This window comes from Sceloporus occidentalis, unplaced genomic scaffold (genome assembly GCF_023333645.1).
Source record: "Sceloporus occidentalis isolate IW3139 unplaced genomic scaffold, rSceOcc1.0.p SCAF_1, whole genome shotgun sequence".
NCBI lineage: Eukaryota > Metazoa > Chordata > Lepidosauria > Squamata > Phrynosomatidae > Sceloporus > Sceloporus occidentalis.
In genome coordinates this window covers 233,761,105-233,787,373 of record NW_028316981.1, presented here as the reverse complement: position 1 = coordinate 233,787,373, position 26,269 = coordinate 233,761,105, and the positions used below count along the sequence as shown (strand labels likewise).

General features: G+C 41.0%; 1 protein-coding gene across 2 annotated transcripts in view; it reads right to left on the bottom strand.

Moving 5' to 3' along the window:
- Positions 1–13,920: 13,920 nt before the first annotated feature.
- The window catches only part of GLIS3 (GLIS family zinc finger 3), a 182,493-nt gene continuing 170,144 nt past the window's right edge, over positions 13,921–26,269 (bottom strand). For both annotated transcript variants that reach the window (XM_089511795.1, XM_089511805.1), the window contains exons 9-10: positions 17,568–17,750; positions 13,921–14,603 (exon numbers count right to left, since the gene is read on the bottom strand). In XM_089511795.1, the coding sequence (XP_089367921.1) occupies positions 14,470–14,603; positions 17,568–17,750 (317 nt within the window). In that variant the 3' untranslated portion in view covers positions 13,921–14,469. The remainder of the gene's footprint in view (positions 14,604–17,567; positions 17,751–26,269) is intronic.

The following is a 26,269-nucleotide window of genomic DNA, read 5'->3' as shown; positions in this document are numbered from 1 at the left end:
TGTTGTATATTTATCTTGATACAGAATAATTTGTGCAGGCTAAACCCACAGCATTATCTTTTCTTTCCTACACTGTTTTCTCAAAAATGGTAAGAGTTGGACATTTAAAAAAAATAATCATTTGGTTTTTCCTTTCCAACAACAACTTTTATTCTCAACTCAGGTAGAATCAAAACAATCCTGTAGTAAGAAAAGAGTGTCAGGTAATGCATTTTGGGGAAACTGAGTCAAGTTTTAAGGGATTAGTTTTCCCAAGCTTCCTTACAATAAACAGATAAATCTTAGGGGTCTAGCCAGACAGTGCCACATGTACACAAGAACTAAGTAAGCTACAGTCTAAATATGCTGAAGGCACCAGATCCTGTTTGATGTTAGGAAGCTTAAGCAGGATCAGACCTGGTAGCATTTGGATGGGAGACCACCAACAAAGGCTAAGTGCTGTAGGCTATATGTCAAAAGAATGCAATGATGAACCACCTCTCAGGACTCCTTGGCCAAGAAAACCCTATGAATTTTATGAGGTCACCATAAACTGACAGGCAACCATAAATGACAGGCAACTTGAAGGTGCAATTGGTATTATTAAGGAAGCCACAGTTTGGGGCAATGGTGGAAATCATGCATCCCTCCAGATATCATTGGACTACATCTCCCAGCATTCATCTAACAAACCCCTTCAGGTTATTATTTTTTTTAAAAAAGACATTGCAGATTGCTGCTAATTTCATTCTCCATAAAGATCGGAAAAAAGTGGGTTATAATAGCTTAACATTATCACCTATTTTTGACTGGGCAGAACTGCCATTTAGAGAGTGAAGGGAAGTGTGTGTGTGTGTGTGTGTGTGTGTGTGTATGTGTGTGTGTGTACAGTCGGCCCTTCTTATACACTGATTTTTTTAATACACGGATTCAAGCATCCACGGTTTGAAAATGTTCAAAAAAGTATAAATTCTAAATATCAAACCTTGATTTCCCATTTTTTTATAAGGTACACCATTTTGCTATGTCATTATATTTAATGGGACTTGAGCATCCACGGATTTTGTTATCCACGGGGGATCTTGGAACCAAACCCCAGTGTATAACAAGGGTCCACTGAATTTGTTAAAAGGGGCTGCTTTTGAAATAAAATTCTTCACCTTTCACTATCATAATGTGACTGCTAATTTATTTGGGGCTTAGGCTGAGCTGGGAATTCAACCCTGGTCTCCAGAATCATAGTCCAAAGGACAAACCATTACGCCATGCTGGCTCTGCTTAAATCATGGAGCTGTCAAAACTTCCCACCAAAATTTTCATCTCTTCCACAAGATTCACCAATCACTCTTGTACCAGGAAGAAGGAAAGAAGGGAGAGATAGCTATTTTTAGGAGCAGATTGGTTACACATTGCTGGACAGCACTGTTCTGCATGACAGAGTGCCAACGCCAACTTTAAATGTGGCAGCATGTTTCTATAACAGCATTCCAGGTCTACTGTTAGCATGGTATGCCTAGTATTTTAAAATCTTTACAAAAATGTAAGAGGAGATTCAAATCAAGAATGTGACCTTTGGAGGAGGTGTGTAATTGTACCTCCTCCCCCTTTTTTTTGCCATGCTCCATGGACACTTTCTCTTGGTCCCGCAGCTAATTCACTTGACTCATGGTCCAATCTGGCATACTTGGAATTCCTCACTACAATTGTCATCATTAATGTTTGGAATCCACAAGCAAACCCAGCCAAGCGACACCTCAGCAAAAGCTGATCAACAGGGAGCCTACAGGTTTATTTGCAACAGAATTGTTAAAAAAAGGTGCACTTTTGCCCTTGTCTGCTGGTTTTTATAGGTGGAATAACTGCGGGAGCATTGCCAACTCCCCAGAAAAACAAACCCCATACCCTTTCTACAAACGAAACATGGCTTGAACATCTCTGGCATGCTCCTGATAGCTTATTTTACCAAGACATCTGGGAGAATGATTAACGTTTCACTTGGGTCAGGTGTTCTTTGTTGTTCCTTTTGCCCTGCTCCCTCCACATGAGATTCTAGATAATTGGTTGGAACTTAGTATTCAATAATGCTGCCTTTGTAAGATGCCTGGTGGATGAGGTAATAAGGCTGTGGAACTGAGGTCAGTGCATTTAGAGTAAGGCTAACACCCTGGGATTTTCCCCAAACCTTTGGGACAGTAGAGAAAGAAGTTTCCCAGAAAATAAAAACGGAGGGGAGATATTTGAGAAATGTACTTGTGTCCCCCCCTCTCCATCTGTTTTCTTTAGCACATCCTATTATGCAGAGGCATAGCTGCATTGAATATTCTAAAAATAAGCCTTCTTCCTCTGTAGAATCCTGGAAACTCATAATCCCTGGCAAAGAATTAGGAAGCAAGGAATCTGGTCCACCGGATCCCCCAGACTCTCATGGAACAAAGGATCTTTGGTTGGAGGAAGCCATGAGAATATATCTAGAGTAAAACCAGTATAAACATGTAACATATTTATGCCTTTCTTGCTTACTCATCTAACTCTCCCCACTATGTTTTTCTTCCCTGGGTTACTTTTGGGTCTTAGGCAAAAATCTACCAGTCTGAGTTTATCAAATGGAGGCAGAGATGAAAAAAATCCCCACCATCTGGATTTTCCTTCTGCGGTTAGTAAAGGTACAGGAGAACAACGCCTGTGGGAAGGGAGAAGAGAGTAGCAGCTCTAATATAGGAAGAGAATGAGTTCCTAGCTATGGCAAATGAGGACATTGCCTCACCAAATAAGAATTCTACCCCCCAATGACATTTTCCTTCATTCCCCAAATTTCTAGTGTTGCACTAACTTAAAACCTCACCCAAGCATTTAGAAACACAGTTTAGGCATCTGAAGAAAAAGAGTACGTAAAGGTACTATGAGAATGCAAAAACAACAACGGTAAGAGCTCTAGGTGTGAATGATTTTCTTTGCATTGCTGTCTGCATTGCAAACATTATGGGAATGAAGGACATTTTCATTTTTTGGGGGGACAGAATTTTTACTGGGGGCAATGTCCTTACTGGGGGCAACATTCCCATTCCCCATAGCTACACCCTAGATGAGTTCTAAACTGGCCCTGATGAATTTTATATTCAACAAGTACTGATAAAGACCTGATTTAAATTCCCATATAAATAAATATGGCTTCTTGGGCCACTTTAGTCCTCCATCCATGAAGATTACCTTGTGGCGATGGCGGTGTGGGACAGTGGGAAATCAGGTGTATGTTCTGTGTCAAACCTCATGAGCCTATAATGGCAGGGCCCAGATCCAGCCTGCTGTGACACCCCTGAACAAGCAGAATGCTCCTCCAGATGTTTAAATAGAGAGGGTCATGTGGGACTGGCAAAGGGAAGACATCTGGGGAGTGGACCTTAAGTGAAAGGAGACCTCTTGCAAACAAATGAACTCCATATTTACACTGGAGCATCCCTATTCACAGCAAACTATTGGATTGAAAACTGATGACATTTCTGCTACAGTTGTCCAGAGAGAAGACACCTGATTATGTCTGGAATGCAATTGGTACCTTAAGCTGGAGTAAGTCTATGGTGTAAATAGTGGCAGCAGAAGGAAAAAGGCCACAGGTGTTAGCAGCCAGGACATAAGTAAGGCATCAGGTTGCTCAGAGTTAATAGATTTGATCTGCCTTCCATAATCCTCACCATGCAATCATGGAAAAAGTGCAACTGTGAGTATAAGTGTACTAATAGGGTTCTGTCCTACGTCTCCTTTGTTAAAATACATGATGGGTGGACTTTGGATGCAGACCTTACTGACAATGTATCACAGTCCCACAGAGGAACAGATAGTGGCCACTCAACAATAATGGCAGCTGAGAACAAGGTTGCATCTACATTGCGGAATTAATGCAGTTTGATACCTTTTTAACTGTCATGGCTCAATGCTATGGAATTCTGTGATTTGTAGTTTTGTGGGCTATTTAGCCTTCTCTGTCAGAGAGCTCTGGTGCCACAACAAACTAAAAATCCCATAATTCCATAGTATGGAACCATGGCAGTTAAAGCCGTGTCAATCTGCATTAATTCTCCAGTGTGGCAAAGGCACAAATCTTCTGAAGATTTTAAGAGTCAGGCCATTGGGTGGTTCTCCCAATTTTCTGAGACAGGGGTCGGCAACCTCCGGCCCGCGGGCTGGATGCGGCCTGCGGGCGCCTTTCCGCCGGCCCCCGGTCCCTCCTGCCGCCGAAATCGCCGCCGATTTTGGCCGCTCCGGCTGCCATTTTGCCCTTCAAAATGGCAGTAAAGTCTCGCGTGGCTTCGCCACCATTTTGAAGGGCAAAATGGCGGCGCCCATTAGGAGGCCCGCTGCAGCCTCCGGAGCCCTGGAACAGGGCTCCAGGAGCTGCACTGGGCCTCTGGGAGGCCCGCTGCGGCAGCCGGAGCCCTGAATCGGGGCTCCGGCGGCCGCAGCGGGCCTTCCAATGGGCGCCACCAACCTCCCTCCTGGCTCCGCCCTCCTCCCTCCTGGCTCCGCCCTCCCTCCTATAAATGGAGGGGTGGGGGGGAAGGAGGAGGAGGCAGAGAGAGAGAGGGAGGGAGGGAGGGAGGTGAGGAGAGAGAGAGAGAGGGTGGGAGGGAGAGGAGAGAGAGGGGAGGAGAGAGAGAGAGAAAAAAAGGTGGGAGGGAGGGAGAGGAAAGAGAGGGAGGGAGGGGAGGAGAGAGAAAGAGAGAAAGGGTGGGAGGGTGGGAGGGAGAGGAGAGGGAGGGAGGGAGGGAGGGGAGGAGAGAGAGAGAAAAGGGTGGGAGGGTGGGAGGGAGAGGAAAGAGAGGGAGGGAGGGGAGGAGAGAGAGAGAGATAGAGATAGAGAGAAAGGCTGGGAGGGTGGGAGGGAGAGGAGAGAGAGGGAGGGTGGGAGGGAGGGGAGGAGAGAGAGAGAGAGGGTGGGAGTGAGAGGGAAGGAGGAAGGGAGAGAAAGAAAGTGGTTTGAGACAGTGGCATGCGTTTTTTGCTGTTTTGTGGCCTTGCCTAGTCGCTTCCATTCTTGCAAATATTGCTATTATTATTGTTGTTATCCTTTGGTATTCTCTTTGCAAAATCCCCCCACATGAACTTGCTTGCTCTTTTCTGGGTTGAGACAGTGTGCATGCATTTTTCCTGTGTTATGGCATTGCCTAGTAGCTTCTTGCAAATATTGTTATTATTATGCGGCTCCGCCCCCGGAGGTTGGAACCTCCGCCCTGAGATGTGGCTCCGTCCCCGGATAGTGGAAGCTCCGCCCTGGCATGCGGCTCCGCCCCAGAGGGTGGAAGCTCCACCCCCGTGTGCAGCTCCGCCCCCGGAGGGTGGAAGCTCCACCCCCCGGCTTTGGCCCCCCAGTTGTCTGAGGGACAGCAACCCGGCCTCCGGCTCAAAAAGGTTGCCTACCCCTGTTCTGAGACGTGCAAATAAATTCCATAGAAGCAATGGTTTGCCACTAACTCTGTCTTAAGCTGTTCACATGAGCAAAAATATTTGTTCCAATGCGTTACAATTCACTAAGCTTCCAATGCTCTATTGATTTTTCAATGTACTGTTTTGCTTCCTCCCCACCTTCTCCTCTTTCTTTGTATCAGTCAAATAGCATATCACATTTAATTTTTTGGGGTTAGTGTTTTACTCCCTTTTCCCAATTTTTTTTAAATTAAAAAATGGAAGGAACGTTCTGGAAATTTAAGAGGTTTCTTTGGCTTCCTGGAATATACTTGCAGTGAAATCAGCTTCCCCTTCCCCCAGTTGCAATCATGCATGAGGCAGGAATTTGCTAGTTACTTCAAAGGTATGCTGGGACTTTAAACAAGGAACACAGAAAAGGAGTTCTTTGTTACAATTCAATAAACTAGCCCATCTCCTTTGTGAATCATTAATGATGCTGACGACCTGGTAAATTTACTTTGGCGGTAAATCCATAAATGGCATGGGAAGATGTGGTAGAATGATTTTCATATCTGACTTTAAAATAAGAACATTTGGGTTGAACGGAGGCGACAGGGAGGAGATAAACTGAGAACAGGTGTGTGCAACAGGGGCTAGAATGTGGGTATGAGACAGGGGCAGGGAGAACATTATTCCTGACCTTGCGAAAATCAATCAGAAATTGGACATCAGCTTCATCTGGGACAATATTTGGTTTTGATATAGTTGCATCAGTACTGAGTTCCTCTCACAGCTCTCTGCAAAGTTGATGGATGTGATTTTAATCTTTGCTTTGATCCAACTACTTATTTTATAAGGTCCTTGAGCTATTTATTTATTTATTTATTTATTTATTTATTTATTTATTTATTTATTTATTTATTATTTTAATTCCCTGTACTCTGCATGTTGCCAAGAGAACATTTGAGATTGGGCTACAAATATATGGATGATGAAGGAAGGAAGGTGAGGATTTGTCCTTACTTTCTTTGTTAAGGAGCCACATTCCTTCCATTCATCTACACTACATTTGTCTTTTACACATTATAAACACTCTGGGAGCTTGTTCACACAAGAGGTGGCTCCCTTGTGATAACCTTAACAATACAGAGGACCAGTGCTATGATCTTGCCTGGAGCAGAAAGAGCTTGAGGCACTGCTTGTGTGAGCTGGTGCTTTCATGTGTGTTCAGTCTGTGTAAGTGACCTGACCTTTATATGATTAACACAATTTGAAGCGGTGTGTGTGTGTGTGTGTGTTAATCAGTGTGGTGGGAATCAGGTTGCTCCATTGTTTGAATGCTTTAAGAATCATATGAAAATACTCTAGCGATAGGTCCAAAACACACTGTAGAAATAATCCAGTTTGAAACCTCTTTAACTGCACTTGCTCAGTTCTAGGGAATCCAGAACTATAGTTTATTCTGGCACCAGAGCTCTCTGACAAAGAAGGCTAAATGTGTCACAAAACTACAGTTCCCAGAATTCCCTAGCATTGAGCCAGGGCAGTAAAAGCAGTCTCAAACTGGATGTTTTCTACAGTGTGTTTTGTACTGTAGAAAACTAGCATGTCGGGAAATTAGGACAGATTAGCGTCTTTCTTTCTGCTGTTTAGTTTACTGCACTTCTCAAGGAGCAATTCCCATCGAATTCAGTGTGGCTTGCTTCGGAGTGTCATGGACATTCTTGTAATTAGTGTTATCTGCATGAAAATACTCTTCAGCTGTATTAGCTATTCTTCAAATGTGAATTTAGCAGAAGTGACTGTCAAAATACAATTTTCATCAAGGAAGAGCCATGGGGACTGCCAGAACACAGGGACTGATATCAGAACCAAATCAGTTCACCATGGTTGATAGGCTGAAAGTTCTCTCTCTGTGTGTGTGTATACAATGGGCCCTTAGTATCCACTGGTGTTTGATTTCAGGACCCTTGTGGATACCAAAATTCGTGGGTACACAAGTCCCATTAAATACAATGGCATGGTAAAACTGAGTCACTGATATAAAATGGCAAAAATCAAGGTTTGCTATTGGGAGTTTATATACATTTTTAACTATTTTCAAGTCATAGATAGTTGGATCCGTGGACATGGAATCCTTGGATATGGAGGGCCAATTATATATCTATGTGCACAAATATATTCAACATTGATTTATCTCACAACAGAGAGCTTAGTACTCTGAGTGTGTTAAAAAGAGAAATACTGTATCATATGGAACTTATATCATGGAGATAGACTGTGGAAAGAAAAGACATTGAGGCTTCTTCTGGTAGAAGATCTAGGACCATTGTGGGGGTGCACACACATACATACACCCTTGCCTAGGAAGAACATCATGGCAAGTGGAGAGATGAACCCATGGTTTACCAACACTACACAGTTATAACAGTCTGATATCACTTTAACTGCCACTGCTCCATCCAATGGAATCTTGGGATTTCTAGTCTCATGAGACACTTAGAATGCTCTAGTGCATTCCTTGAACTGCAACATTAAAGCTCTTCTGAAGAGAATTTGAAGTATATCATAAAAGCTACAAATCCCAGGATTCCACTGAATGGAGCAATGGAAGTCAAAGTGAGATCAAACTGTACCCCTGGTTCAACCCATCAGCTAGAAAAGGAGCAGCTACTGGGAGCTTTCTTCTTTCCTTTCCCAGCCTGTAAAAACACACAGTTCTGCCAACTGGCTGCTGCCTGGGCCTGAAAAAGCAAGGGGAAAGTGCCATGGAGGTCTAGCTGCCTCCATTGGCCAAAGGAGCAAGAGCCATCAATGTAAAAATATTGGCAAAGGAAAACTCAGTTTTATCGGTCTCCAGCTGGACAGAGGGGCCTGCTTACAGAGCTTGAGAAAGTTACATTTTTTTTTGGAAAACAACTCTGAGAACACCCCTGCTAATGTGCTGAAGGAGGATACTAGGAGTCATAGTCTAAAAAACCAAAACAAAACAAAAGCTGAATGCTTTCCCAGCCTCTGCCTGTTTACAACTCACAGCTTTGTTCTGGCTGATCTCCCTCCTCTGCATTTGTCCCCATGCGTTTTATTCTCTATTTAGATTAGAAAGCCTCAAGCAGCACCTGCCTTTTTTATTGATACAAACCACTTTGAGAGGCAATCATTGCTTGAGAAGATGACAATTGTATGTAAGAAAAAATAAAACCTCCAGACATTGAGAAGCCTTTAGCAGGCATTTGCTTACCAAGTATAAGAAAAAGGAATGCTAATAAAAGCTAAAGACAATGGCTAGCATCCTGTTCAGTAGTTAAAAGATGGTAAGTGAAACTTACAGTCTTGTAACTTTTGAGATTTGTGTTTATAGGGGTTAGTTACTGAATGTGACCCCCACCCCCCAAACAGCACAGCCAAGCAGCACCTCAACTGAAGGGGTTTGTGGCTCTGCAGAGTGAGGTGCAGGGAAATTATCTCTGGAATCCTATATGACCTGTTCATCATGTAAATTTAGACATACCTAGCTATGTAGCAGAGGCAGAAAGAAATCCCTTTACTGAACTGCCAAGATGCATAACAGCAAGAATGCCTAGTACATTGGTGCCTGATGCACATCAGGATCAATGCGATGCAAATCGGGACTGATGGACATTGATCCTATTGTGCATTGGTCTCATTGTTCATTGAACACCAATATGCATTGGCAATGCACTTCTCAGTGCCATAATCTGGAATGCTTCAGAAACCCTTTGGTTGGGATTCCACTTGCCTGAAAAGGTAGGTTTTTGCAGAACTGACATCATCACAGAGAGCTATGATAACAGATCTGTTCTGTCACTGTAGTTATGTCTGGTTGATGCAAGAGCTTGATCAAAAATTACATATACTATTGTGCTTAATGTACATATTTTTCCAACGTGTAGGTCACTTAAAAGGGAAATTTTCCCTCCACCCCCGAATGCCTTTTGAGTCTCATATGTATAATTAAACACAGTATAAAATACTGCCCCAAATAAAGACACTTTTCCAAACAAGCCTCAGATTTCCTTCTCACCTTTTCCCTGTGTGTTTCTAATTATATTAGCAAGTTTAACTACTGTAGCTCCTTACAATGAAGTTTAATGGCCAGTGAAACTTAGTTTTTCAACCAGATTTTGAAATAAGGCTTTCTAGTCAGGCTTATATGTAACAGATTCCAGTATTCACTTTATTTTCTTTATCATGCAAATGAACCCTTCATTTCACCTTTCATATTAAAAAAAGGACTTCATGGAAACAAGACAAAAATAATTTATGATTATAAGAAATGTAATTGTAACCAATCACAAAACTATACATATTAATAGAAAAAAGGCACTCAAATTCTTTTTCTCAAAAGTATACAGTACAGAACAGAAAATGCCAACTATAACAAAATCAGCAAGATATACAATATGATATAAGGAATTCAAATCTATATAAAAAGCATATATAAATATGTACAAGAAAATGTAAGGTTTATATATATAAAAACACATTTCCACACACCCTCCTCTCTCGCCAAAGTGCTTATCATGAGCAACTTTACACAAGATGCTCTATTTTGTATACAGAATGAACACAACACTCAGTTAATGTTAAAACTCATTTCTTTGATTTATCTGTTTGTTTGTTTTAAAAAACACACATAAAAAGTGCTGGGTTTTTACAAATTAAAAATGCTGTTATGAAATGGCACAGTCTAAATATGGGCAAAACCCCAATTAGTTGGTTTGGTTATTTAAAGAAAAATCCTAATGATAGTGGTTTGATACAACAGTACTAACCTCACAACACTTCTACAAGTGACACTAGTAAAACACAATAATAGATTTATGTAAATGTGAGAATTTCAATGTAGATTCCTTCCTAGGACAGAAATAAATACTTTATCTGAGGGTAACAAATGATGAGACAAGCATGCGGCTAGTCCATTCAACCTGGGAGACAAAAGTTGATTATTGTTTAGCAACCCCCCATTTCCCCCAAAAACCCTTTATTGCAAAACTCTTGAAGGTTACAGAGAAAATATTACAATAACACAAATATGTAGTGATTCTCTTCTTGACCTCCAGTGATGTATCTACAGCAGTGTTTCTGAAACTGTGAGGCAGGACCCTTGGGAAGGGGCGCAAAGAGTTGCATAAGGGGTGTGTGTGAGACTTGGAGGCCCTGATTCCTCCTCCTCAGCTACAGTCACATTTCTGTTTTACATACTTGCATATACACAAAAGAGAATGAATGTTTCTGTGGGACTGTGTGTGACCGAGTAAATGAGTATGTGAGTGAGTGAAAGAAAAATGAAAGAGCATGACTGAGTGTGTACATATCTCTGAGCACTGGTGCCTGTGAGTGTAGCTGTGTGCCAATCAGTATGTGTCAAATTTATATATGTGTCAAGTTAGGTATTGAATTTATTTAAATATTTTTCTCTAATTTGAACGATGTAATTTCGTCACAAAGTGTTAAATTATGAATATACATGCATGTGTGGACAAAAAATATGCACGATAAATAAAATATTTTTATTGATATACTATGTCAATTGGATGGGTGTGGCGTGATGTCTGCCTGTATGTAAAGGGGTTCTCAGGAGTAAAAAGATTGAGAACCACTAATCTATAGTGTTTAATCACTGTGTAGAAGGTAGTATACGCCAACAAGTGTGTATCAGTGGCGTCACTAAGGGAGCACAGGGGTGCCAATGGCACCAAGTGTCATCCTATGGGGGGTGACACCACTTCCCCTCAAACATCTGCTCTTTGCAGAAATGGACTGTGGCACTCTCCTGTGTCCATTTAAAATGCTGAAAAGATGGTGCGAGTGGGGTGAGGCTTAGTGGGAGGAGAAAGCAAAGCCTTTTTCAGAAAAAGTTTTTAATTAAAATATTTTTAAAACATTAAAAATTATATATATTTTTAAGTTTTTAAAAACAATGTTATTCTTTTAAAAATTTCTTTTACCAAATCTTCACTTTAACCACATGAAACTATATATATGTAAAAACATTTAGTTTCTGCATATGATATTGTAATTTAAAGGTATAATTTTAATTTTGCAAGTTGTTTATGTCATCAGGATTACATTACATTTACTGATATATGGGAATTATAATATGAGTAACATGAGTACAAAAGAAATTACTAAGGGTTCTGCATGGTTAGGTATGTGATTGATCAATTGGGGGGTGGGCACCAACCCTAGTGACACTACTGGTATGCATAGGTTTTTTTTACTCCTTAATAGATTTTTTTTAAAGAAAATAAGTGAGGAGAATATGAATGTGCAAAAGGACTGAGTTGCAGCATTCCCCTATCGTATTTGAAAGGACAGTTTTGAGAAATGTGAACAACACAAGCTAGAAATCAATGGCCTGGGTTCTATTGTTAATCCCTACTCGAGTAGATCAAGGGGATTTATGCACATGTCAGCGCACTAACTCATTTAATGTGTCTACTCTAGTTAGGATAACCAGCAGTATTCAAGCCCCTGTGTTTACTGATTACCAACTACATCTTTCATTTATATCGCATCTCTTTAAAAATAGATAATATTATCTAGCAATCAGAGGTGTAAGCACCATTTTTGTAATAAAACAATTCCCTATGTAATAAAATATTCAAATAATTAATTCTGGCTGCCTGTTGTCCAATGGGGAGGGACACATCCCACCACTATAAAATGAGGTGACACCCCCTCTTCCCAGACCATCCACAATGGTGGAAATCATTAATGTAACATGCTCTTTTCAACAAAACCAGCTGAAATAAGCTAAAACTGAAATCTATTCATTCCCCAAAGCAAGTAAGAATGAATTCCTTCAGTAAATTGTGATTTAGCAAAACTCTTACAATATCTTCAGAATAATAGGTAAAATTCTGTTACTGAAACTAGGCAAGTTTCTGTTACTGAAACTATGCCAGGAGATTACTAGTAGGAGACCATGTGGGGACTTTATGTCATCTGCTCTGAACTCTTTGTTGAAGGAGACAGACATAAAGCTGAAGTTCTAGACATTTAACTAGGACATCTGTGGAGCTTCAATATATATAGGACTACTGTAAGCTAAATTAATAATAGCTAAATAAAACTGTGGAAACCTATGACAAGGCACATCTTTCATCATTTTAGTTGCCCGTTACTCTGGGTAATGATATGCTAATGTGTTCTTAATGCCATGTGATGATATAGAAGTGAGTGGACATTTTCACTGTATGCACTACATATATGATAATCACAACACATTGTGTTAGAAGATGGCTAAAAGTCATCCTGTCCTAATTGGTGTAATTTGCAAAAGTAGAAATACTTAAATGTAATTAACTCGTATTGATTTCAGTGGTAATTAGACGCTTGTAAGTTTACCTGGAATGTACTCAATGTTTCTTTTTGAAATATGGAACATAGGAGAAATGTTAATGGAAGAAAAGGTAATCCTAATTTTCCATTTCCTGTTGTTTTGCCTATGAACAATTTTTACATATGAAACACATACCACCTTGTGTAAAAATTACCCTATATTTTTAGGTATTATGGAGAAGTGATACCTCCTACTTCTTCAAAAATAATAGCTGAAATTATGGTTGCTAATGAGCTATAAAGCATAGCAAAAATTCAAGCAAAATTAAACAGGTATCAGTTGGGACTTGCCCAACAACAGTTCTCTCCCGGATCTTCTTCTTGTTGCCATGTGCCTTCAATTTGCTTCTGACTTATGATTACCCTAGCACTGGGTTTTCTTGGCAAGATTTGTCCAGAAGGGGTTTGCCTTGACCTCCCTCTAAGGTTGAGAGTGTGCCTGGCCCAAGAATTCCATGGCTGAGCAGGAATTAGAATCCTGGTCTCCAGAGTCCCTGTCCAATGCTCAGTCCACTACATGATGCTGGCTCTCCTCCTGGATTTAATTATCTGCTATTTTTAAACTATCTATTAGAATCACTCAAGGACTTTCGTTTGTTAACTGCTCTCACGTTGACCTCGACTCAGTGACCCTATGAGTGAGATACCTCCACTTCTCTGCTCAAGTTCTGCAGGCTCAGGCCATGGCCTTCTTGATTGAATCTACCTTCCACCTTTCCTAGAATTATTGCCTTTTCTAGTGAGTCATGTCTTCTTAGGATGTGTCTGAATAATCAAGGACTACAGAATCTAATGTTGTCAACAAAATGTGTACAATTGTAACAAAATGATTAGAACCCCATTTTGTACAGATTGACCCTAACTACTTGTTGAATTGTTTAGCAAGACATGAGTGTCAAGCTTCGGTGATGTTTGTTAGACGTGGGTTGAAATATTTCCAAATATTGATGGGGAATGCCTACTTGGAATGTGTGTGCTTAAAAAAAAATCTACGTATGGAATATAAATATTAATTAAATTATAAAGCATTATTCAGTCCCCAGTAGAATGAATTCTCTGCAATGAAGTGCTGCTAGGAAATCACAAACAAGCACATTTCTTAAAGCTAATGCAGCTAATACAGTGTTGTTAAAAAGAATATTAACAAATCCAGAACCAACAGTACCTAGATTTTTGAAAAGAAGCTGGAACAGTGATATTACCACTATCAGCTGGTGCCATAACATGTCTGAAAAACACATGATTTCCCCTTTTTGCCCTTTTACCTGTGAGTTTGTGTACTTAGATTCCAAAGCACCATAAAACAGGCTCATTATGCATGGAACTCTCCTTTTACTGAAGTTTTGTAGTTGTGGTTAATTTTCACAGAGTACTTGAAACAGATTTTTAGAATACCATTTTGATAATGCCAACAATTCATTTTAAAAGGTATCAAGCAGTAGTTTTCTTATTCATTCCCTTTGGGAAGTGGTTTTGTCACAAAAAAGGCTGAATCGAAGAAGCGATTGTCACACTTTGGTAAATGCGTACCTTTTAACCAGCATTTTACCCCATCCTGGGATATTAGCTGCAACTATGAAACTGAGTCTTTCTGGTGATGGTGAGTTTTTTCCTCCTATTTTTTTGGAGCCATACCTTTAGCACTTGTTTTCCTGACCAATGAAAGATGATCTATAATACAGTGGTTCTCATGGGAACTAGATGCCTGTCATTTGTGTTTCCTCAGCCTTCAGTATAAACAGAAGAAAGTTGACTAGGGCAGCGATCGACAGCATTTATCTGAAGAAAATTGGTGTCCTCAGCCCCATTGTGTGGATCCCCGAAGATACCTGTGGAGCCAGATAGAAGATCATACACTGAAGGAAAAATATGAAGACACTGAGGATATCAGTTAAAGCAGTGGTGGGGAACTATGGCAGATCCAGGGGCCAATTTTCTGCCCTGGGACCCCCCAAGGGATGTAAAGACCATGGACTCCACCTATTGCCCCCACTAAAATAATCTACAAAAGACCTAATAATAGCTGAAAATACACTTCAGGTTTTGAAAAAAAAATTTTTTTAAACACTGAGAGGTGTTGTTAATTGCCATTAGTGAAGTCTAAGGCTTTCATGGCCGTCATCCATAGTTTTTTGTGGGTTTCTCGGGCTATGTGGCCATGTTCTAGAATAGTTTCTTCCTAACTCTTCTAGAACATGGCCACATAACCCGAAAAACCCACAAAAATCTAACTGCCATTAGGTTGGCTTCAGTTTATGGTGACACTATGAATGAAAAACCTTCAAGACACTTTATCATCAGTAGCCCTGCTCAGGTCCTGTAAACTCAGGACTGTGGCTTTCCTTTACTGAACCAATTTACCTGTGATACAGCCTTCTTCTTTTACTACTGTTGTCTACTTTACCAAGCATCATTTGTCTTTTCTAATGCAGTTTCATATGTCCAAAATATGATGGTCTCAGTTTAATTATTTTGTCTTCTAGGGAAAGTTCAGGCTTGATTGTAGATTATTTTAAAAATAAATTGCTGTTCCTGCATGTTTTCTAGACATACTGTATACCATTCTTTTTGGGGGCAGGGGAAGAAAAGGGACAATGTGGGGAATCAGGAGGGGTCTACGGCTGCAAAAATAGTTTGGGGGGAACCAATGTGGTCTAATGCATGAGTGGGCAACACAAGCATCTTCAGACAGCAGGTACTCCCTGCCCTACATGGGTTGTGTAAACAATTTTATTCTCATAATAGCCCAGCACATTTCTGGTGGAATCCATTTGCATGGCCTTCTTTAGTGGAAAACAATTGAAAATCTACCTGTGAATGTTTCAAAAACATGTCACCAAAGCTTATGTGTGGCAACTGAAATACTCTGGATATCCTTAAAAAAAAACCCTTACAGTTCTCAAACTGTTTTACCCTGAAGAAGGCCACACAAATATTTCCTAGCCGAAAAAGCATGGGTTATTTTGAAGAATAAAACCTTTTACACATCATAAGACTCTCTGTGCTCTTTCACTCCAGACAATTATAACATTATGATTCCACTTTAACTGCCATGGATGTATCCTATGGATCCTAATGAGGGCATTACAGGAGTTCTCTGGCAGAGAATTCAAAATATCCCCCCTGCACTACCGATCCCAGGATTACACAGGATATAGCCAGGGCATTTGAAAGTGAAATCATTGTGCTATAATTGTGTAGTGTGGCTGGGGTCTCCCCCCTCCCACCAAATAAAAAATATTTGAAGTTTTCTGTCTCTTCTGTTTCTTTTCTCTTCTTTTTAACACCTGACCATGTTTATGACCTTTGGAACAGGGACATAGCTAGGATTTTAGGAAGGGGGGGGGGTCCAGACTAAGTGCCACCATTATAATGGGGCTTGGGTGCGGTGGCGCAGCAGCACACACCATTCATTTTTCTAATGGAAGGGGGGGTCCGGACCCCAAGAACCCCCACCCCCTTGGCTACATCCCTGTTTGGAACCACCACCCATTTTGGTACCTCACTGCAGCAACAAAACAAATTGTACTTATGCATTAAAACAAATCATATGAGTATAATCCCTATGAGTTACTGGTTTGGCCCAGAAGGTGGAGAAACCCTAAGGAAGGGGCTGTACTTGCTGGGTGAGTTCAGAAAAAGAGGGAGAGCAGAAGAGAAGAGCCGTAGTTGCCAGGGACAAGGAGTAGGTGCTTTTTACATTGAATAAGGTAGCAGGATTTTTAACTGTGTGTTTAGGAAGAGACAAAGGGGTAGTAGAATTTCTATTATGGATTTGCATCCCATGTTTCTTCTTTAATATAGGATTTTAAGGCTGTATCCAAATGTTGCAATACCACTGAACAGCACAAGCAGAAGAGTCCTGCAATCAAATTCCACACTGACAAATCACTGAATGCATTGAACTTTGGAAACAATGCATATGTGTCAAATTTGATATATATTTTATTGTATTGTTGCCAAATACAGTAAAACCTTATGATGTGCTGTGGTTTTGTTCCAGAACCCCCATGGATGCCAAAATCCGTGGATGCCTAAGTCCCATTATACACAGCGGGGTAGTAAAATAGTGTCTCTTATATAAAATGGCTAAATCAAGGTTTGCTTTTTCGGGGGGGGGGGGGGGGGAGTGTGTATTTTTTCAAATTATGGTTGGTTGAATCCATGAATCCAATATACAGAGGGCTGACAGTACATATATTTCTATTTAAAGTGCTTTTGGGTTTGCAATATTCGGTTATAGTTGGCCCCATAGAACCCAGGAAGAGATACATAAGCACCATTTTAGAAGAGAATCATGCTTCCCAGAGGCTTCTCAGAGCCTGATTTTCTTCTAAAACAAGACACGCAATGCCCACATAACTTGTTCAAGAGAAGAAATGCAATCGGTAACCCAGAAGCCTATAGAAAGCATGATTATCCTTTGAAACAAGGTATATCTTCCCACCATGCCTTGTTTTAGTGTAGAAATGCAATGGTGGGAGAAGAAGTCAGTTTTTCCCACATCTGAATTTAGCTAATATGGGGATATGGTCCACTGCAGGATCCAACAGATTGGATTGGCCCCAAGACCCTGAACCGGCCTACTTCTGGTCTCTTACATAATTCATGATGTTGCTATGTATTATGTGTGTGTGTGTGTGGGGGGGGTACGCATGTGCATGCATTACAATTTCAGTCTCAACTGTTGGGGGGGGGGGGACCCACTGCACCTTGGATGCATATAAAATGCATTCCAGAAGATACACATATAACCACTAGTCTAAAAATATTCACCATGGAATAATTCTTTAAATAATAGGATCACAACAGACAATTACCTGTAATACCAGAATGTGCAGAAAATGCTCTGTGGAAAACATCAAGACCTGCCTGCCCCACAGATGTAGGTACAAGACAATCTTCAAAGGGAGGGACCATATTACAAGTTCCTACATGCTGTATACTTCTTTGATTGTCAGTATAATGTGGGGAACAGAAAGTTTGCACTTGGCCATAAACACCTAAAAAGGGAGAGAAAACAGAAAGATATCAACTATGTGCCTGATTGGCAGGTGTCCTGCATTCACATGAGTTTCATTATAAAATTGTTTGACTTTGCTTTTTCCCCACAGTAAAGTTTCAGCAATCTGTTCTCATCTATTTTAAAGCTTTGCTAAATCTAAACTCAGATGCCGCCATAGCAATTAACTGTCCTGACATTTTCATGAGAATCCTCCCTTAAAAAAAAGTAATATTCACAAACCTCACCTTCTTTAACCTTCAGAAAGTTCATCTTTTCCTTGATTACTCGTGGGTTATAGACCACCGCTTTGCGGCTGTCTCTCGCTGGCGCCATTTGCTCCATGAGGGAGCCGCAGCAGCCACACCGCGCAGCTCCCGCGCGGAGCAAAAAAGAAGCTCCATTTTGGAGCTTCTTTTTGCGGCGCCTCTATGATGTCACGAGGCGCCTGGGGCGGACTTGCGACGTCCAGACGCACAGCGTCTGATACGTAAAGATGGCGGCGCCCGTATGAACAGGGCGCCACCATCTTGTACGTATTCTATACGTACTAGGGTTAGGGGGGTGCGGAAGCACCGCTCCTTCCTAACCCTAGTACGTATAGAATACGTACTAAATGGCGGTGTGTAACCCGCCTTTGATTAAGTGCATAAGGAGACACTTAATGGCACCCATAGGAACAAAAATGGGCACAAATTCACACAGAGATGAAGGATGCTGACGGGAGTTAGTCTCAAAGGTGCTACAAGATCTCTCTACAGACTGATTCTACAGACTAACATGGCTATATCTTTGAATGCCTAGCCCTGGGTAATTACACTGAAAACTAGAATCCCTTGAATTTTCTAAATTCCAGCACTGTTTTGTGAAATGAAGTAATCATGTATCATTATCACTATCTTGGATTTTCTACCCAAAAAATAATCACCCGAAGAATCACTGTTGGTGACACCAAGAATAGTCTCTTACTGCTTTCTTTTAAAGGAACAGTTCAGAAAACAATGCTGACAGAAAGAACCAACATAGGCAGCTGATATTCTGCATGCTGTCCCATTATGTAATGGGAGGCCCTGTTGGGTGATGGGACCCATGGTGCTAGGGTGGCGCTGCTGGCATAATGAGCCCAAAGACATAGCTACATCTCTGCTCCCTTCCTAAGAATACAAATACTGCACAACAGAACAATTCAACTTTACATAATTGTAAGTCAGTTTACCATGAAGTGACTACCTAAGAGGATGCTAACTACACTTTTGATAGCTGATATTCTACACCAGCTACTTGTTTACATTTGCATAACTGAGTCTCCTGCACAAGGTCTCCCAGCCCACCTTAAGAGTCAGCATCCAGTTTGGGTGAAGGAGATCCATTCAGCTTCTGGTCAAGTGCACCCACATCCTTCTACCCACATCCTAACAGTGAGTGAGGCTGTGACAAGGGATTGTGAAAGGATACTGCTTCTGATTGTCACAGCCTCACTCACTGGTGGAAGGAGGGCTGGAACTGTCATCTTTCTTGTGCCCCAACTCAAAATTGAATGGGTGTCCTGCATCTGATCCAGCTGTTGGGTTGGATGGCATTTACATAGTTTTACTGAACAGAAAGCAGTTACAGATCAGTAACTCTAGATTATAAATCCATAGCTGCAATACTGAATACCAACCATTATTTATAAATCTGAATGTATGTGAAGCAGAAAAAAAATAGCATTTCAAGAATGGTTGCCAGAAAGTGATAATTACACACACACACACACACACACACACACACACACACTTTTATTTCTTGGAAACAAGGAGAGTGCTTACTTCATGCCTCTTTTTGTTTTTGGACTTCTTTCTGTGCCCAGTCACATTTGGCAATCCTGTGTCAATCAGTATTACCCAAGAGTATTTGGGATTCAGAAGAGGGTATTGCAAAAAGCCATAAGCCGAGAATGAGTGTGGAGCAATGTAAAAGAACATTTTCAGCCTGGCTTTTCCCAAGCTTTGCCAGCTGGCTTCAAGTACCAGAGTTGGAAATAGCTGTTTCTGGTAACTGCTGTGTGACTCAGCTGTAAACTCACACAGAGTGGCCACTCCTGGTTGGGATTGCAGTTATTTTTAAGAATGCTTTTCAAGTAAGCACAAAGCACCATTGAGAGTAATGAGCAAAAAACTGTTTTGGAAAGTTGTCGTATTCTATTGTTTTACTACAGCTACTTTTCTTCTTAAATGTCAGCATGGAGGGGTGGGAGGGGAAGGAGAATCTGCTGTAAAAGGCCAACATAATTTGCAACCCAGCTGATTTAGGGAAAGAACCCTAAACTCCATCCCCATCCAGCCATGAAGAAGGAGAAGGAGAAAGCATGTCTACAATAAACAGAGTTGTCTAGCAACTTGCCCCCAGGTTAACACAATTCCTACAATGAGTGTACGTAGTCATTCTGCAGTGCACTGCATTTTGCTGCAAATAAAAGAACCGAGAGGCTATATTAGAGGTACTATGCTATCAGATATACAAGTATTTCCCTATTACATGGGAGTAGCCCGATTTGGAGGATCGAATTTGACAGGGACAAGCAGGAAAGTCTGCAAGATGTGCCCATTTTAAAGAGCTTTCTCTTCTAAGCAAAAGTGGGGATGAGGAGGTTGGAGGGAGAGAGAAATGCATAATCAAAGCCTCTTGCCCAGGGAAATAGGGAGTCAACACCTACTAAGCCAAAACAATGTCCTGGACCCAGTGGTGTCACTAGTCACTCAGTGCGGCAACTCATAGTATTATCCCCCCATTGACCTCCTCCCATACCACACCATACAGAATCCCTACTGATGTTTTTTGTAATAATGTTACTCATAAATCGTAATTCCCATATATCAGTGAATGGTAACAGTTGTTGAAATAAACAACTAGCACAATTAAAATTATACTTTTAAATTACAATATCATACGCACAGCCTAAATGTATTTACATATGCATAGTTTCATGTGCTTAAAGAGACAATATGGTAAAATGTGATGTTATTAAAAAATTTAAATATAATTTTAATTTTTTTTCTTACAGAATTAATTTGAATTGTTTTTTAAACTTGGGGCATCTCCTTTCTTTTCCCACTGAGCCTCAACCCTCTCACCCCATCTGTTCTGCATTTTAATGGGATACAGGTGAATGCCACTGTCTGTTTCTGCCCAAAGGCAGATGTTTGAGAAGCAGTGGTGCCCCCCCCCCTTAGGTTGTCACCTGGTGCAATCCGTAACTCCAAACCCCCTAATGACACCACTGTCTGGACTCATGTTTTTGATGGGAGTGTGCTGATCGGGATCATTGCCTGAGCACACCATAATGTCGCTATAACAGCAAGCAGATGCTAACATTTCAGCAAGAAGCTACTGTGTGGCATACAAATGGGCTGCGACAGTTAATGTAGAGTAAGGATGGGCCCTCCAGATGTGTTTTGCCTACAACGCTTGCCTGTATAGTTAATGGTTAGATATTATGGGAGATACAGTCTGAAGGGTCACTGCTGCCTACCCCTGTTGTAGAGAACTCAGTGTTTCTGAGGGCCAGATTCTATCCCTCTGTGGAATACAATGGCCTCCCTGGACCAGAGGTTCCCCCACTCTGTACTTTTAAGATGATGTCCTATGCCATTTTATATGATTTCTGAGGAACTATTTGGCCATTCTAATGGTTACTAAATGCAACAAACATTTGACAGGCACCTTTTATAATGAGATGGTAAAAGAAAAACTGTATCCTATTTGCAAATACTGGCTGCTACAGGAGCAACAAAACCCATGCTGTGTGCTGCTTGGCCATGCATATCTACAGGAGTGGAGACTGGTAATAGGCAGGACAAATGGATATGAAAACCAACCAACTTTATATTATATAAGTATATTTCAAGCTGGAATCTGGAAATGGCAATAAGCTAGGGATGGAATGAATATTTGAAAATAGTAAAAAAAATAATAATAGAAAAATGTTTTTCAAGTGTCAAGAAACTCTCATGAGAAGAATCCTGGACAGATGAAAATCTTCAGAGTTTGGGACTTATTTTGCACAAAATTTGCACACAGTTGGTTTGCATAGAAAATAACATGTTCTGCTCGAGAAACAGCACTTTCTGCATAGGAAATAAATGTTAATGCAGAAATAGTGATTCCCGTGCAGTAAAAAGCTGTAATCAGGAATTTGTTCTGCATACAATTCATAAATGGTTAAGAAAGCATTATTTTCTGTGCAGTAATTAATATTTCTCTGTTGAAATATTATTTTCCATGCAGGAAATACTACTTCCTGCAAAATAATGCTATTTTCTGTGTAAAAAAAAACATGTGCAGGATTTGTACAGAATAAGTCCTGAATTCCAAATGTTGTTCTGTGTCTTCAAGTTGTTTTCAGCTTATAGCAACCTTCCAGCAACCCTATCATGGGATTTTCTTGACAAGATTTGTTCAGAGGTGATTTGCCTTTTCCTTCTTGTGAAGCAGAGTGTGAACTGCCTAAGGTTGCTCAGTGGGTTTCCATTGCTGAGCAGAGATTCAAAACCTCATCTCCACAGTCACAATTCAATGCTCAGACTACTTAGGACATCATGTTGGCTGTCAGATAGCCTTTGTAAATTGTCTTTTTAATAAAGACTTTCTCACAGCTACCTTTGAGAAGAAACTCAGTGAAGTTGCAAATATAGCCAGAGAGAATATTTAAATAAGTCAAAGTACTGTTTCAGGAGGTGCCTCCCTGAAAGAGTGAAATCCACCCCACTCCCAAAAGTAACCAGGAGTAATGAAACATCACTTCTCATATCTCAGAATGGTGGCCATGGCAGTGCAGTTTGGCCCTTCAGGGCCTAGTGGGAGCAAAAAGTTCCTAGAGAGCCCTGGAGCAGACCCATCTCTGGTCAATGCAATTGCTCTTCCTCTCTTTTATGAGTCGGTTTGTACATATGCATCATATGTGCAGGCAATATCTCTCCAGTCTTTCAGTTGAAAGTTATCTACAAAATTTCCTCCTTGCCAAGTCCCATTTAAAAGTGCTTTTCAGACAATGCTAGCATTCTAAACATGTGTAGCGAATGTTGAGACTGTGGCACTGGCTCCCAGATGGTTTGATGCATCCAGCCCAAGACAGCTAATGTTTTGCGTTATTGTATTTCCCTGATTTAATGAACCAGCATCATTACTGGTAAGCCAGATGTTCCCAATCTCCCTCCCCACTTTTAAATAATCACCACCCATTCCTGTTTAGATTTATTTGATACCATTAATTACTCATCCACTTTACAAGGCAAACCCCAGCTGCAAACATAAGAATTGTAAAACACAGGGTGTCACAAGTACTGTAGGGCACAGAGAGTCAATACAAGCATCTATTCAAACAGATGTGTGGAAAAAATGCTGCTTTTCTTTTTTCAAGTGTGTTTTCAAGTGCTGTAGCCAAAGATCAATGATTTGCAGATACAAAACAAAGTATAAAAGTATTGTCTCCTCTTTCACATCCACAAACAAAGAACAAAGAGGGAGAAAGGGAAGTTAATGGGAGCTAACTACAGAATGTATGTAGACACTGGTGACTGTGGTTAATATGACAAACATGCACAAATAATCTTAAGGAAAATTTGGAGAATGCGTAGCCAAAAGCTCCAAATGATACCAGATAATATACACTAGTGGATGGCAGAAACACATTTTTGTTGTTGTAAATGGGACCAATAAACATAAACTCCACATATACCAGTATGAAATTCCTTGGGCGAATTTGCACTCTCCTTCATTCCTTGGAGACTCTGCATATTGACAAAGCAATGTTTGAAACACCCTCTTTCAAATGCCGTCTTTTTCTATCCCTGTACTGGAATGCATACATACAGTATTCCAATCAATAAACTCTGTCCTTGTGTATGTGTGTGTTTGTGTAGATAGATAGATCCAACTACTAGTCCTAATTAGAATAGAAATACTGTAGCACTTACATTTCTTTACCACTTTATAGTGCTAAGTACTTTCTAAGTGATTTACAATGTGTAAGCCAACTGCCCCCGATAAGCTGGATACTCATTTTGCCAACCTACCAAAGGCTGGGAGGCTGAGGTGTGGTACAGACCGTCCAAATGCGCCATGCTCCTGGCGATACTAGGGTTAAGGAGCACGCACCAACCGCATGCTCCCTAACCCTAGTACATGTGAGGGCTGCCATGATTGTGTGGCCCCACCCACACATTGCACTCACCAGTGACGTTGCAGCTGTGCCGCGTCAAAATGGAGCTGTGCAGCTGTGAACTTGCTGCGCTGTTTTACGGCGCTTTGTTGCATTGCAGCTGCGCAGCAAACAGGAGCTGCTTTTACGTGCTCCTTTTTTTGCTGCGTAGCCATTTTGTTGCTGCGGTAACGCTGTGCAGCAAAGAGAGGCGGCTCCAGCCTGCCTTTTGCAGGTGGCGTGTACCGGGCCTGAGTCATCCTGGAGCCATGCATGCTTGAACTCACACAGTAAAATGCAGTACTGGCAATAAAATGCAGTACAGGGGTCTTGGTGGTAGTAATGGAGTAGATCCACTGAATCAATGGAATTTGAGCATATTGATTTACCATGAAGCAACCAGTTCCACAGATCTACTCTAGCTGGAACTAGTAACTGGATTTAGGATAACAAACCCCCTCCCCACAGGCAAGATCTAACTGGGTTCTAACAGAATGCAGCCTGTATAAAATTACGATTTAATCTTAGCAGACGCTGTCTAATAACAGACCATGCCAGCTGGGAAATGCTGGGCCTTTGCTACTGCTGAACAGAACGCAAACAGAACAGATGAGCTTCCTGGACTTTTGCAAATATTGCTCTGTTCTCTTGCCTTCTGGAATAGAGGAAGTTGGCTCATTACAAGAGCTGCAGCATCTTTTCAGCTGCTCCACTGCAGATCCCAAAGAGGGGCTTAAATCACAATGACTGAGGAAAGCCTTCTTTTCTTCTAATTATTGATTGTACAGCATTGCAAGTTCTTGGTATAAAACATATGGTACTCTCCAAATATGTTGGATCACAACACATGAAAGACAGAAGTCCAAATGGATGCAGGCCCCAGGGGAACTCTGCCTACTAAGTTTCAGCCTGTCACTCACTGTTAAAAACAAAGCTCCAAAGATAGGTGGAAATTCCTGGTCCAAGTGCAGAAGAAATTGGAAATTGCAGAAATTGGACAGATGTAACTTTAGAATCATAGAATTATAGAATCATAGAATTGGAAGAGACCACAAGGGCAATCAAGTCCAACCCCCTTCCATGCAGGAATATACAATCAAAACACTTCCAAAAGATGGCCATCCTGCCTCTGTTTAAAAACTCCCAAAGAAGGAGACTCCACCACACTCCAAGGGATTGCTTTCCACTGTTGAACAGCTCTTACTGCCAAGAAGTTCCTCCTAATGTTGAGGTGAAATCTCTTTTCCTGTAGCTTGCATCCATTGCTTTGGGTCCTATTCTCTGGAGCTGCAGAAAGCAAACTTGTTCCATCTTCAGTATAAAATCCCTTCAAATAACAAATAGGGCTATCACATCACCTCTTAACCTTCTCTTTTCCAGGCTAAACATACCCAGCTTCCTAAGTTGCTCCTTATAGGGCATGGTTTCCAGACCTGTCACCATTTTGGTTGCCCTCCTCTGGACACTCTCCAGCTTGTCAACATCCTTCTTGAATTGTGGTGCCCAGAACTAGACACAGTATTCCAGGTGAGGCCTGACCAAAGCAGAATAGTCTAGACACTACACTTCTATAGGGCTATACCTAGCATATGAGGATGGAGACAGGATGTGTAGGCATTGTTGCTGCAGGACCCCTGGAGAAAGATGGCCAACTGGATGTTTAGTAGCCTTTTTCACTTATAACAGTGTCCCTTGAATGTGGTTCTGAGGTGCATTTCAACCACTTTTATTCGTGCAAGCAGCAATATCATCCATAGGATGTTAGAAGCAAGTGTGCTACTGTTCTAGTGACTCATTTTGGAGGAAATTCTACCTTGTACATGCTCAGAGGTAGGTTTATCAAGCTTTGCATAAAACAGATATTTATTGCCACAATGCCATTCTAAATCTGGGGTGCATGATGATGCAGAATACCATGCTACCACCATGTGTGGTGCTGTGCTGGCACTTGGGCGGTGTCAGAATCCACCCTGTCCTTTTGCTCATGTAACTAAAGAGAAACCTTCTTGTGGGAGTTAATGGAAAATAAATTAAATACAAGTAACTTGTTATTTGTAACTTCTTATTTCCAGGGCCTTAACCAGATTACTTTTAAGGTACTTTCTTACTCTGTCATTATACTCTGGATTATACTAAGTGCCAAGAATGAATGGTAGCTATATAGATTCATTGGGTCTATTCCAATGGACAAACAAAAAACCAGATTTAATTACACTACTTTGCTATTGTCAGCCAACTAGCTCCAAGGTAGTTGTGGAAGACGGAATTAACTAGAAGACAAGATACCATTCCATATTGCCTAAATTGCATGAATTTTTAAGGATGTGGGAATTTCCTGGCAT